The sequence below is a fragment of the Protopterus annectens genome, chromosome 11.part0, assembly GCF_019279795.1.
Source record: "Protopterus annectens isolate FY-2018-M chromosome 11.part0, PAN1.0, whole genome shotgun sequence".
Taxonomy (NCBI): domain Eukaryota; kingdom Metazoa; phylum Chordata; order Ceratodontiformes; family Protopteridae; genus Protopterus; species Protopterus annectens.
In genome coordinates, this window is record NC_056745.1 from 328269942 (window position 1) to 328284468 (window position 14527).

At 41.5% G+C, this 14527-nt stretch overlaps 1 protein-coding gene across 1 annotated transcript in view; it reads left to right on the forward strand.

Moving 5' to 3' along the window:
- Positions 1-14527, forward strand: part of APPL2 (adaptor protein, phosphotyrosine interacting with PH domain and leucine zipper 2) — a 1154621-nt gene that overhangs the window by 546960 nt on the left and 593134 nt on the right. Inside the window, exons 6-7 of the mRNA XM_044087826.1 lie at positions 8487-8528; positions 8909-8967. Coding sequence (XP_043943761.1) covers positions 8487-8528; positions 8909-8967 — 101 coding nt within the window. The remainder of the gene's footprint in view (positions 1-8486; positions 8529-8908; positions 8968-14527) is intronic.

Genomic DNA, 14527 nt, shown 5'->3' on the forward strand with positions numbered 1-14527 from the left:
AGCATGGCTAGTTTGCAAAGGGGGTATGACCCCCTTACTTGTTGATGTATTACATCACTGTAGTATTGTCTGTAATCACTTGAAAATGTCCTGAGGACCAAAGATAGTTCAGAGACCTGAGTGCCTTGATCAGGGCAAGCATCCCCTTTATATTTATGTGCTTGCATCTGTCCTTGGTGTCCCACATGCACCCTGCACCTTTTCCCCTCGTGAAACTGCTCCCCAGGCAAATAATGAATTATCTGTGGTGACTGACTGATATAGTGCAGAGAAATAGAAGGGAAGACCTTGATTTAATGATATCAGTTGTCTTCAGCAAGTGGCTTCTCTTTTGACAAACCCCAGTTCTGGGATATGAAAAGATAAAGGGTGTTGATGCTGGGACCAAAGAGATTTGTTTTACCACTGTATCTTTCTCATGTGGATTCTTACGAGGGGTATCACGAGGGTCATAGATGCCATGAAACCCCAAATCCTGAGGTATTCATTCACAAGATGCTGAACATTGATGCTGGGGAAAATGACTAAACTTTATACTAGGCAAAACAGGAGTAAGCTTTTTCCAGATGTTCATTGTGTTTCACTGTTGCAGTCATTACTCCTGGGTTATCCTGCTGGCAGGCTACCCTCAGTCGGCCAGAATTCCAAAGTCTAGGTCCGGCGTCAGTTGCTGTTGCCTCTTCCCTGATGTCAGTGTGCCAGGGGTATAAAAGATGCAGCCGACGCCATTTTCTTCAGTCTTTCTTGCCGCGCGGTGCCCGAAGCAAAAGCAGTTCGCAAGTGCCAATCAGCCGACTCCTGAGATTTTCAAATCCGAATTTCAGAACTGAAGTCTTCATTAAAGCTAAGTACCCCGTTGGGGAAACTTTTTTCTTGCTCCAGACCGATGTCAGAAAAAGTTAACAATTGTATTTCTTGTGGGAAGCAAATACCTCATAAGGATTTTCACTCTTACTGTATTCCTTGCCTAGGCCCTGATCACAACGTTGCTAGCTGTTGGTTTTGTGCTAGATTTAACCAACGCACTGTCAAGCATCTGTTTGATTTTGCATTTCATTACTTTGGCCGAAGATTTAATTATATAATGCCATCGGACGAGCCGACAACCGGAGTTTACAAAAAACGCAAGGACAAGGAAAAGGATAGGCATCCGAGGTCCAAAACCAACAACAAAGCCTCTGCTAGGCCAGTCGCCTGTTCGCCTGTTCTCAGTGAGGCGCTTTCGCAGCCCCTGGTGCCCGCTACCTCAGAGCCACAGGCCGCTTCCGACTCCCACATGGAGCCGACTGGGCCTCTGGAAACTTAAGGTATTGGACACTCGGAAATCATTCCCTCAGATGGGTCCGGAGCCGCTGAGCAGGCATTGGCTTCTGAGGGCGTCTTCAGACCTACACAACTATATATTAAGCCATCTTCAGCTTCAAAGACAAAGACTAAAGCAGCTCTAAAGACAAAGAAACAAGTACAGCATTCTCCTTCTCAGACTTCCATGCCTAAAAAACAAATGCTGAAAATGGCTGAAGACCTAATTAGTTTGATCAGAGGCTCCCATCCCCCTCCTGATAAGAGGCCTAGGCAAGAGACAGAGTATTATTCTTCTGATCAGGTTTCTATTTCCTCTGATTCCTCTTCTGAACAGGATTACTCCATGCTTCCCTATGAGGATTCTGATGCTGAAGAATCGATTCCTTCAGCCTGTCCTCCTGAGGATTATTCTTTTGGGGAAACCCTGCATACCATGAGGGAGCATTTCCACTGGGAGAGCCAAGATTATTCTGAATCTAAGAAAAGGCTCAGAGACTTTCTTCTACTTCCTCAGCACAGACCCCTTGCTATTCCACCTGTTCTGGACATTGTAGATGATGTATTTTCAGAGTCCGGCCTGTCCCCTGACTCTTTACCCCCTGCACCTGCTAAGCCAGACAGATACTACAGGGTCCCGGATTCTCATAAATTCCTATATAAAAACCCCACTGCTGACCCAGAAACTATATCTCAGGGTCCCAAAGGGGTTAAAGTTTCCACTGCAAAAAACCCTGTCTCCTCTGATAGGGATTCTAGGGGCTCTAGACAGATGGGGGGAAAAAGTCTACATTTCTGCTACCCTGGCTGTAAGGGCTTTAAATTGTCAGTTTCATATGCTTAAATATCAGCAATATTTAATGTCACTGCTTAAACAGAAAATGTTGACAAATACTGAATGTTCAGAGAACAAGGAATTGCAGGATTTATTGCATGCAGCTGAACTAGTGGGAAAGCATACTTTGCAATGTGGTTATGCTTCTCTGGAGGCCTCTTGCAGGGCGCCGCTGTTACAGGTTCTGTTATTAGGAGGCATGCTTAGTTAAAGGAACAGAATCTGCTTGATCATGTTAAAGCAAAATTATTAGATGCACCATTACAGCATGATACTTTGGTACTAAGGCAGAAGAGGTGTTGAAAAAATGGAGGATAAAGCAAAATCCATGCAGACAGTCAAGGATTTCGTACAGGTACAGCCACCCAGGTTTAGCAGGAACTGACCCTCTAAAAATTGGTCCTTTCCAGTGTCAGACAGACCACAAAGAGGCAGATGCAGGCGTCCCAGAGGCAGATCTCAGCCCCAAGGCTCATACAGGCCTAAACAATAGGGTGCTCCTACCTCCAAAAGTGGAGAAGACAAATCACAACCTTACAGGAAACAGTCCCAATGACTTTCCTCTACCAGATCCAAGCACTTTTCTTTTGGCAGCCCCCTTAGGGGGAAAACTAGCACTTTTTTCATCAAATTGGAAAATGGTTACCCAAGACAGATGGGTCCTGAGCATAGTGTCCCAAGGCTACAGGTTACATTTTCACACCCTACCAAGGTCAAAAGGTATGCCAGACCTGCCACCCAATCAATGGGCAGAGGCACAAAAACAAATTACAGCCCTCATAGACATGAGGGCCATTCAGCAAGTACCACAACAAGAGCAGTGGCAAGGATTTTACTCCAGACTCTTTCTAGTACCCAGAAAGGACAAAACCTGGAGACCAATACTGGACCTGTCTATACTAAATACGTTTCTGGAAGTTCCAAAATTCAAGATGCTGACTCTACAGCAGCTACTGCCCATGCTGGGCAAGAAGGCCTGTCTCGTAACTTTGGACCTAAAAGAGGCATACCTGCATGTCCCAATCAGACAATCTTGCAGAAGATACCTCAGATTCATAGCTGGCTCAATGCATTACCAATTCTCTGCACTGCCCTTTGGCTTATCTACTGCACCCAGGGTCTTCACAAAATGCCTGGCACCAGTAATTGCATTTTGCAGACAAAAAGGAATTCAAATATATCCCTACTTGGACGACTGCCTAATTCAAGCAGAGAACAAAGACATTCTTCTGAAACATATGGCATTTGTAAAAAGATTACTAATTGGCCTAGGGTACACAGTAAATGAAAATAAATCAAAACTAGTGCCCTCTCAAGAGATAATATTCTTGGGTGCAAGCTTAAACACAACTACCCAGATGGCTTATCTCACGCCAGACAAACAAAAGCAACTGACTACTTCAAGAAATTGGCAGCAAGAACCCACTTATCTGCAAGGAAAATCCTGCAGGCCTTGGGTTTCATGCCATCTTGCATTCTACTAATTCCATATGCCAGACTGCATCTGAGGAAACTACAATGGTATCTAAAAAGTGTTTGGACTCAGCATTGCCACAGTCTGGAGACAGTAATTGCACTCATTCCCTGCCTGCAACAGGAGTTTCGATGGTGGACAGAAGCCTGTCACCACAACAAGGGTCTGCCATTCAGATTACCCACAGCCAGACAGACACTGACAACGGATGCATCAGACTATGCCTGGGGGGCCTATATGGCAGGAAAATGTATTCAGGGCACATGGCCTGCAAACCAGATGCATCTTCACGTCAATCAAAAAGAGATGCTAGCTGTTCAAAATGCCCTGACAGCTTTCAAGGACCTGCTTCATCCAGGACAGCTACTGATAGACAGACAACACTATGGTCATGTGGTACATAAACAAGCAGGGAGGTACACATTCCTACCCCCTCTGCAGACAAGCAATGACCTTATGGGACACAGCATTGGCTTTTCAAGTTCACCTGCAAGCACAATTCCTGCCAGGAAAAACAAATACTCTGGCAGACGAACTAAGTAGAAACCTCATGGATCCCCACGAATGGAAACTGGATCCACAAGTCTTCAGCATGATAATAAGGAAATGGGGATGCCCAGACATAGATCTATTTGCCTCCCCTCACAACTGCCAATTGCAGAGATTTTGCACAAGGATTTATCACAAGCAAGCATGGAAAGTGGACACCCTATCCTTCAGCTGGAAAAATCTAACGGTATATGCTTTTCCCCACTGCCTCTCCTTCCCAGGGTACTCCTAAAGGTCAGACAAGAGAAGCCAAAATGATACTGATTGCACCAGACTGGCCACGCCAGCACTGGTACCCAATCCTAAAGAGCTTGTCTCAAGGTCCAGCATGGATATTGCCTCAAACTTCTCGCTTACTGACCCAACAAAACAATCAGATCCTGCACAGCCAACTCAGTACCTTAAATCTGGCAGCATGGCGGATAATGTAGCCATTCAGAACACTCCTCTTTCAAAAGCTGTTATGGATGTTATCTTGGAGGCCCATTACCAGAAAATCTTATGCAGAAAAATGGAAGAGATTATGTGCTTGGAACCAGGAACAAGGCAGTGACACGTGTGTACCAAATATCCCTCAGATTTTACAATACCTAACTGAGATGCTGAACAAAGGCCTTTCTTTCTCATCAATTAAAATTCATGCCTCTGCCATTTCAGCCCATTACAATACGGAACCACCTATCTTTTCTTATCCTTTATTTAATAAGGCAGTACCTCAGAGGGGCCAAAAACATTAGACCTCCAAGGAGAGCACCAATCCCGGCCTGGGACCTCAATTATGTTTTGGAAAAACTCACACTGCCTCCTTTCGAGCCAGCATCAACATCAGATATAAAATTCTTATCCTGGAAAACAGCTCTGCTCCTAGCAATAACCTCTGCAAGACGAGTCTTGGAGTTACAAGCACTCATGGCTGTGAAACCTTTCATCATTTTTTATCCAGACAGGGTTTCTCTGAGGGCAAACCCTACATTTATGCCTAAGGTGGTGTCCAGTGTGGCCCATAACCAAACCATTCACTTGCCTACCTTTTATCCAAATCCACAGAACAAGGGTGAGAAAATTCTGCATTCTTTGGACATACACAGGCAGTTACGCTTCTACTTGGACAGAACAAAAGCTTTCAGAAAGACTGAGCAACTTTTAGTGTCATACGCTGCAGGAGCACAAGGAAAGGCGATCTCAAAACAGACTATTTCTAAATGGATAGGCCTTTGCATCCGTTTCTGCTATCTTCAACATGGCAAATCAGTGCCTAAGGGCATTAGGCCTCATTCCACCAGAGCAGCAGCCACTTCAGCAGCCTTCCTCAGAGGAGTACCTACCAAAGATATCTTAGAGGCTGCAACTTGGAGTTCAGTGCACATCTTCACAAAGCACTACCACTTACCTCTTTACTCTAAGTCCAGAGCAGGCTTTGCCACTGCAGTTCTGCAGGGCCTCATATCCTCTCCTAACCCTATTTAGCCCAGCCGCCCTTCCTCAGCTTTGGGATTCAACCCAAGAGTAATGACTGCAACAGTGAAACACGATGAACATAGTACAGTTGTGTACCTACCATAAATGTAGATGTTAGAGTGTATTCACTGTTGCAGTCCAGGTTACCCACCCACCATCCCCCTTTTTCTTTGCTGGGACTTATCTGTACTTCTCTATCCTATACAACCTATTTGGTGTATTTGCTTGTAGATGAAGGAAATGTTATTTTTGTGCATGCATTTTTATTGGCATATTTTTCAGCCTACCAATTTGGGGGCACCTGACATCTGGGGCAAGAAGAACTGAAGAAAATGGCTTCGGCTGATCTTTTATACCCCTGGCGCACTGACGTCAGGGAAGAGGCGACAGCAACCGACGCTGGACCTAGACTTTGGAATTCTGGCCAACTGAGGGTAGCCTGCCAGCAGGATAACCCAAGAGTAATGACTGCAACAGTGAATACACTCTAACATCTACATTTATGGTAGGTGCACAACTGTACTTTGTTGGGAAGACGTGGCAAGGTTCAAACTGCCATATGTAATGGTCTTTAATTTATTTTTCCGTGTGTATCAGAAATGTGTATTGAGATAGATCTAGTTTTGGAGGAGGTAAAAAAATGTTTATCCAGCAGAACTCCAGTCAGCAAGACAAAGAGGACTCTTGATGAATAAATAAATAAAGTTGCTTAAAAAAGACCAAAAGACAAGAAGGTTGAATACTATTTTGATGAACTCAGGATGTCCGAATAGCACTGACACAGAAACATCCAGAGTTAGAAACATTTTTTTAAATGTTGGAGGGGGGGTGCTTATCTCCCCACCCCTTACCCTCAGACTGAGGGAGATTTTCTGCACCTCTTTGTCTCTGTGTAATCAGCTTTGAGGTTGTGAAGATTGGGGGAAGATGGGCGAAGGCTGCCAGCTTAGTCAAATAGAGTTTGATACATAATTCTGGCATTTGTAAATATAAATGTAAAATAGAGCCTTGTTTCTTAAATGAAACAAAACACTGGAAAATCTGAACTTCAAGATTGTAGCAACATTGCCATCTGCTGTAAGGAAAACTTAGCCAAGCATTTCATCTGTTCTTTTGAAGTTAAGATTATGCCTTGTTATATCCTTTTGATCTAAATAGTGGTGCCGAAGAGGCTAACTGAACACATTCTTTCTATTGTCTTAACTTAAGGAATAATTACTAGAGTGTACATGTGAAATGTCTTTTATTGTTGTAGTTTCCTGAGCATGTGTTAGCTTGCTGGATGGTGTGGTCTGTTGGCCTGGGAACTCCAGACTAAGTGTCAAAGTGATGTAATGTGTATACTGGAAAAACCTAAGTGTCAAAATGATGTAATCTGGGAGGGCCCAGCGGAGATGTTTGTTAGTGATTTTAAAAACTATTGTTGAGAGAGAGACTGTAAGCATTTTGATCTTGATATCCAACCTTCAGCACTGCCTTATGCTCTCTTTATGTAAGTAGTATCTTAGAAGTATGTTTTCTTATAGTAATAGCTAGGAACTTAGAAGAAAGTTAGACTAAGTGTTTTTTTCTGTTATTTCAGAACTCTCCTACTGTATTGTTTTAAGTTTCTGTGTGATCTCTGAACTCTTAGATATCACTGTGGTGTAGTAGTATTGTCTTGTGTTTTTAATTATTTATTATTAAATATTTTAAAAACATTTTACCTGTGGCTGGTTTGTGTAGAGCTCTAGAGTACATTGCATATTTATAGAGTTTATTGTACAAGGCCACTCTAATAAGTCTTAGACTGATTAGTCACATTACCAATTGGATAATAATATTGCACAGTAATAATGGACACACTTTTAAGGGCCTTTGGGTAGCTGATAAGTATTAGCTGGTGGTGGCAGAAATTACTACTGTATAATCTGGGTAAAGGGGCACAAATGGAGAATCTGTGTCAGCCTTTCCCAGGAGTGACTGTGAAGTTGTATAAATACTTATCTCAAAGTGTGTGTGGTGTGTCAGCTACCTGGGCAGGGACATGAAGCAGTGGTGGGACAGAGAGGGTGCTGGAGGTTAGCTTGCCAGCTAGGCTGAGATCTGGACCATATAGCTGTGCCAGTGGGAAGTCTTATTGGGGACCTGGAGAGCAAGGGAGCAACCATCCCCAGACTAACTGTGATCTCTGTGTGCACTTAAGGGAAATTGTACTTTACTGTGTGTATTTGTTATCCTTTCCTCTTATATGAGATGCCCTCCCTGGTGTTAGTGGTAAGGATTGAGGCTCTTTGATTGCTGGGCCAGAGCACGGCCGTCATGACATCATAGGGGAAAAGAGGTTATTCCCATGATGTATAAATTCAGACAAGTGCAATTAAATTTGCCCAAAAGTTACTCAGTGAATGCAGCAATTGCCAGTATTGTTGACCATCTTAAGGTTTGTTTTATTTTTTTTCCTTGTTTTAATCCCATTAGATGTACTCCATCCACCAAATTGTATTGTATGAACACATCAAAGACAGCAGGATTGTAAGGCAAAATACAGAAAGCATAACAACAAATTGTTTACGATACTTAGTAGCAATATAGCAAAACAGGTTCAAGAAAAATATACTTTGTTGTGAACAGGAAATAATAACCCAGTTTTTCAACACCAGTGATAAGTTTTTACTGTTTTCATTGTTCAAATGGAAAAAATTATATTAATATGTACATCTGAAGTAGTTCTTTTTTAAATGCTAAAATGTGTCCAAAATGTCAGGGTGATTTTTTGTTGTGGAACATTTGTGTTCATATTCACTTTTAACTGATTATTTTGCTTCTAATTTTTGAAAGTATTTTACACTGCTTAGAAACTAAATGTTGTCCTTTTCTCTTTTGCAGAAGTGAGCACATTAAAAGACATGTTTGTACTTACCAGTAATGGTAGGTTCCTCATTTTCTGAAGTTGTATTTCATGTTGTACTTCTTTGAAAGAGTGAATGGTTTGTTGTGTCTCTTGAATGTAAGTTGGAAGTCACTGACACTGTACATTGGTACTTAGAATTGCTGTTGTATTAGTTACAGAGGTATTCTTTCTATAATCTGTTGGTACTGGTTAGTCTATACCTGAACCACTGTTAATACTAAATTTTAAGGTGGCCGCATTAAGTCATGGTTTTCATAGGAAATGATTATTTGCAAAAAAGAAAAGGCTTTTATTTGAGATGTTACATTCTAGAATGCATTGTAAAACCTTTTTTTCATAAAATGTGTACTAAACACTACATGCATAACAATGTAATGCTGCCTTGTATTTGTTACAGAGCATGATATAGCCATGGCAAAATACAGCAGACTACCAAAGAGAAGAGAGAATGAAAAGGTAAATGAAGCAGTTACACTATTAGACAGTACACTTTCTGTAACAGTGCTTACTTTTCCTTTAGGAATTGTTTTGTATTGTTTTATACATGCAATGAAAGCCCTTGATATTGTGTTTTGAGTGAAATCTGAGTCTTGATATATGTTCCCATCTGAAAGATGCACCAGTGATCATTCTGACTAAAAATTTAAGATTTGATAGAAATATGAACAAGACTCGATGAGTGCAGAGTTTTGATCTACAATCTGAATGCAGGAGAGTTCGGAATGCCTCCATTATGTTGCTGACCTGAAGAATAGAACCAAAGACTTTGAGTTTGATGAGCTGCTTGATTTTGTAATTAGAAAGTTAGGGGTAAAAGTAATTTGGTATAAGAAATTATAAAACAAGGGCAAGCTTTTAAGAGAAACAGACCCAACTTTATTAAAAATCATGATGTGTGCAGAGCAAGTGTAATTTCTAGTTTGTAAAATAAAATGTCAACCAATAATGCAAAACTGGGAAATAAAGGCAGGATGTTTTACAATAGTAGTGAATATAAATAAAGAAAGCCACGGGGAAATGTATTATGACAAAGATTGAGGCCAAAAAAGATGGCATCATTGCAATTAAGGCTTGCTGTTGGTAGGGCTATAAGCATGACAAGAATCCTTACCTAGCTGTTAAGCCATGAACTCTAGAAATGCATCTGAAGGACAAAAACAGTATTGCAGAGTTTTCAGAATAAATGCTAACTAAGACTTAATAGACACGGTAATTCATTTAAATTAGACAAAGGCATATAATGTAACTTTTTATCAGAAAATACTTTTAAAGTTTTGGGATGGGAAATATTCAAGAAAGTGCTTGTTTACATTGTTGATGTATTCTGGTCACCAAGCCTCTGGAACTGTTGTGTCAGAAACTGCTGACATGATAAAATGTTTTTTTTTTTGTTTTTCAAACAGTGGTAGTTAGAGAAGTGAATTCTAATATTTTCGGTTTTGATGGTATAAAGGATTCAAAGCACAGAAATACAGACATGATGTGTTCAAAGTCAAACTCAAAGTCACAGAGGCATCTCGGGTACTACACAGAATTATAATATGATATTTTACATGGTTATATTGATATAGGAACTTTGCAAGGAGAATATCACATACAGATTAAACATGATGTAGTGCTAGAGATTCATCGTCATAGAAAAGTAGCTATAGCGCTCAGAAATAAAGCTGCTCAAGAAACTGAGAAGAATGAGATACCTTGGTGTCGTTAAGAAATAATTAAAGCCAATAGAATGGGCGCATTTTATGGTCATTGCTATAAAGAAGGACATCATTCACATTTGTGTTGATTCTTATGATCTTTATAGATTGATTAAGGGAAAGCAATACCCATTACTTAAATTTGAGGAAATGGTCTCACAAATGCCGGGTGCTAAGCTTTTCTTTTGATTAAATGCAAATCGGTGTTTAAAGGAGATCTAGTTTGTGTATGTTTGCTACATCAGTAGTAAGGTACAGAGTCTTTACACTTCTGTTTGTTTTTAATCAAACAACAGTGGTATTCTAGAGAGCTGTTGCCTGGGTAACTGAAGGTTTGAAAAATTCTATAAAGATTACTGATGATCTTTGAATGGTTTGTCAACGTCAGTAATACTGTGACGGGAGAGACAGATGTTGAGCTGTTTTTTGACAGAATAATTTAGTTAACAGCAAATGTAAACTGAATGACATGTCTGAAATGCATTGGTCATATTACAGCTTCTGAAAATCTGAAATCCAATCTTGGAACAATCTGAGTTATTGTCAAAATGCTAAGGCATTTCTGAGAGAACTGTGCCTCTAAGAGAACTGTTAGACTAAGATGTAAACTGAGACTTGAGCAGTGAAAAAGAAAAGAGATTGAAATGTGGAAGAAACTATGTTCAGATGCTTCAGTCTTAAGAAATAATGATGTGATAGGTCAGAGATATCGCAAGCAGATTCCAGTCGGAATGTAGTAGGTGATATTATCTTACTGGAGACAAGGTCAGTTGCTTATGGGTCAGCAACATTTACTGATTCACATATGAAGTATGATCAGATACAAAAGGCACTATTACCAATATTTTATATATATATATATATATATATATATATATATATATATATATATATATATATCTATGAGAAATTATATAAATGTGTAATAAAGTTCAGGTAGAAACAGACCACAACTCTTGGAAAGAATATTCAAAAATGTTTTGTACAAGATACTATCAAGATCTTAGAAGATGTTACTTAGTCTATAAAAGTATGAGCTGAAAGTGATATACAGAGTAGACAAGGAACCTCATATGGCAGATATGTTGAATAGAACATATTTACCACAGATCCATAAAGAACTGCTTGAAGAAGAATTAGTCTACAGATACTGAAAGACATTACATTGATAGGATAACCGGAGCAAAAATAATAAGTAAGTCAGAAATTCAACCTTACTTTTTTCTTTTAAGGAAGAAATACCTTACATCCAAAGTTTGATGCTCAGAGCTGAGCAGTTGAGAAAACTAAAGTTTGAGAGGATAAATGGGTTACTTCTGGGAATAGTCAAGTGGAAAGAAACAACAAGAAATATGTTTTACAAGAGTTAATGCATTCTGCAAACAAAGTTAGTAAACATACTTTGCAGTGTGGTTTTGATGCCCTAGAAGCATCTTGCAGGGCTGCAGTCACTGGGTCTTTACTGAGAAGGCATGCCTGGCTGAAGGAACAAGTCTTGCCTGATCATATGAAAGCAAAATTACTAGAAACTCCTTTAAATCAGGACCGTTTGTTTGGCAGCAAAACAGAAGAAGTTCTTAAAGATGGAGGAAAAAGCTAAATATATGCAAACTGTCAAAAATAATTCTTACAAGTGCAGCCACCTAGATTTAGTAGGCATTGGCCTTTTAAAAACTAGTCCTTTCCAGCCCCTTCCTGACCTTCTCAGTCCAAACCCAGGGGAAACCGACCACCAACACTACAGTGTTAGGGTATGCAGAGATCTAAACAATGGAATGCTCCCACCTCAAAAACGGAGTGGTAAGCCACCCCCTTATGGAAAAAGTTCACTTTTCAGTTATCCTTCCCAGCCATGCCCAATTACTTGCACCCCTAGGAGGAAAACTTGCCCTTCATGCAAAAAACTGGATGTTCATTACTCAGGACCGATGGGTTCTAAACATTGTATCCCAGGGATACATATTCTACTTCCATTCACTGCCAACCCCAAGTGGGTTTCCAGACCTTCCTCCAAACCAGTGGGCAAAGGCTCAAAAGCAAGTACTTTCCCTTCTCAGTATCAGGGTTATCCAACCTGTTCCAGTAGAACAAAGGGGACAGGGTTTCTACTCCAGTCTGTTCCTGGTGCCCAGAAAAGAGGGCTCTTGGCACCCTATCCTCGATCTATCAATTCTCAACACCTTTCTGGTGGTCCCAAAATTCAAAATGCTTACCCTGCAACAGCTCCTCCCCATGCTAGCCAAGGATGCCTGGTTAGTCACCCTAGACTTAAAAGAAGCTTATCTGCATATCCCCATAAGGGAATATTGCAGGAAATATCTATGTTTCAGGGCAGGCTCTATGCATCAGTTCTCTGCACTTTTTTTTTGCTTATCTACTGTGCCCAGAGTATTCACAAAGTGCCTGGCTCCAGCCATTGCATACTGCATGCAGAGAAATATTCAAATTTTCTCATACTTGTACGATTGCCTTATTTAGGTGGACAGTCAGGAATTGCTACTTCAGCACCTGGCATTTGTAAAAAGACTCCTAACTTCATTGGGGTACACCGTCAATGAAAAGAAATCACAACTGGTGCCCAGTCATAAAATTGTATTCCTAGGTGCAAGCTTAAACACAACTTCCCAGATGGTATTCCTCACTCAAGAAAAGCAGATCTTTTTGACCAACTACTTCAAACAAATGGCCACCAAAACCCAGCTATCTGCAATGGAAATACTGCAAGCCCTAGGGTTCATGGCCTCATGCTTTCTGCTAATTCCATATGCAAGACTGCATATGAGGAAACTTCACTGGTACTTAAAAAGTCTTTGGTGTCAACATTCTCAGGATATGGAAGCAATGATTCCTATCATACCTTGTCTAAGGGCAGAGTTCCTTTGGTGGGCAGAAGCATGCCACCACAACAATGGACTGCCTTTCACTCTACTCCTCGCCACCCAAACCCTGACAACAGATGCATCAGACTATGCATGGGGGGCTCACATGGCAGGCAAATGCATTCAATGCAAGTGGAGCCCAGAACAAATTCTCCTGCCTGTCAATCAAAAAGAGATACTAGCTGTACAGAATGCTCTGACAGCTTTCAAATACCTAATCTTTTCAGGACAGCTGCTGATAAAAACAGACAACACCACAGTTATGTGGCACATTTAGCAGGGGGGAACCCATTCTTACCCACTCCGCAGGTTAGCCATGGCCCTGTGGAACGCAGCCTTGAGCAACCAAGTGTACCTACAAGCTCAATTCCTGCCAGGCAAACAAAATTCACTGGCAGACGACTTAAGCAGAAATCTACTGGACCCACACGAGTGGAAACTGGAGCCCAACTCCTTGAAACTTCTAATCCAGAGGTGGGGGACACCAGAGGTGGACCTCTTTACCTCCCCCGAGAACCACCAGTTGAGCAAATTCTGCACCAGGAACCCTCACAGCAGAGCCTGGAAGGTGGATGCCCTATCTTTCACATGGGAAAACCACTCAATTTATGCCTTTCCCCCTCTGCCCCTCCTCTACTACTCAAGATCAAACAGGACAGGCCAAGGGCAATTCTTATTGCCCCAGACTGGCCATGCCAGCACTGGTACCCACTACTACACAGTCTGACAGCAGTGCCATTCTGGCACTTGCATCAGACACCTTCCCTGCTGTCTCAGCAGGAGGGACAGATTTTGCATCCACAGTTGCAAACTCTAAACCATGCAGCCTGGCTTATCCCCTGAATACACCACCAGCAACCCTCAGCGCACAGGTGCTGAACATCATTCTTGAGGCCAGAAGGCCTAGTATTAGGAAATCCTATGCTTACAAGTGGAAAAGATATTGTTCTTGGAATCCGTCTCAAGGAAGAGACACAGCAGTGCCCTCCTTACCTCAAATCCTTGATTACTTAACAGAGCTACTCCACAGAGGCCTATCCTTCTCCTCCATTACGATTCATGCTTCTGCCATCTCAGCTCATTTTTATACTGAGCCACCTCTTTTTTTCTCACCCTCTCATCAAACAGTTCCTGAGAGGGGCTAACAATTTAAGGCCCCCCTAGGAGAGCTCCCACCCCTGCCTGGGACCTTAACTTTGCACTGGAAAAGCTCACGCTTCCCCCTTTTGTACCTGCTGCTTCAGCAGAGTTAAAATTCCTCTCTTGGAAAACAGCCTTGCTTTTCAGCTAGGAGTGTCACTAATGGCTGTGGAACCCTTCATTATTTTCCAAACTGACAGGGTTTCCCTCGGGACTAACCCGTCCTTTATGCTTAAGGTGGTGTCCAGTGTGGCTCTAAACCAATCCGTCCATTTGCCAACCTTCTTCCCTAATCCT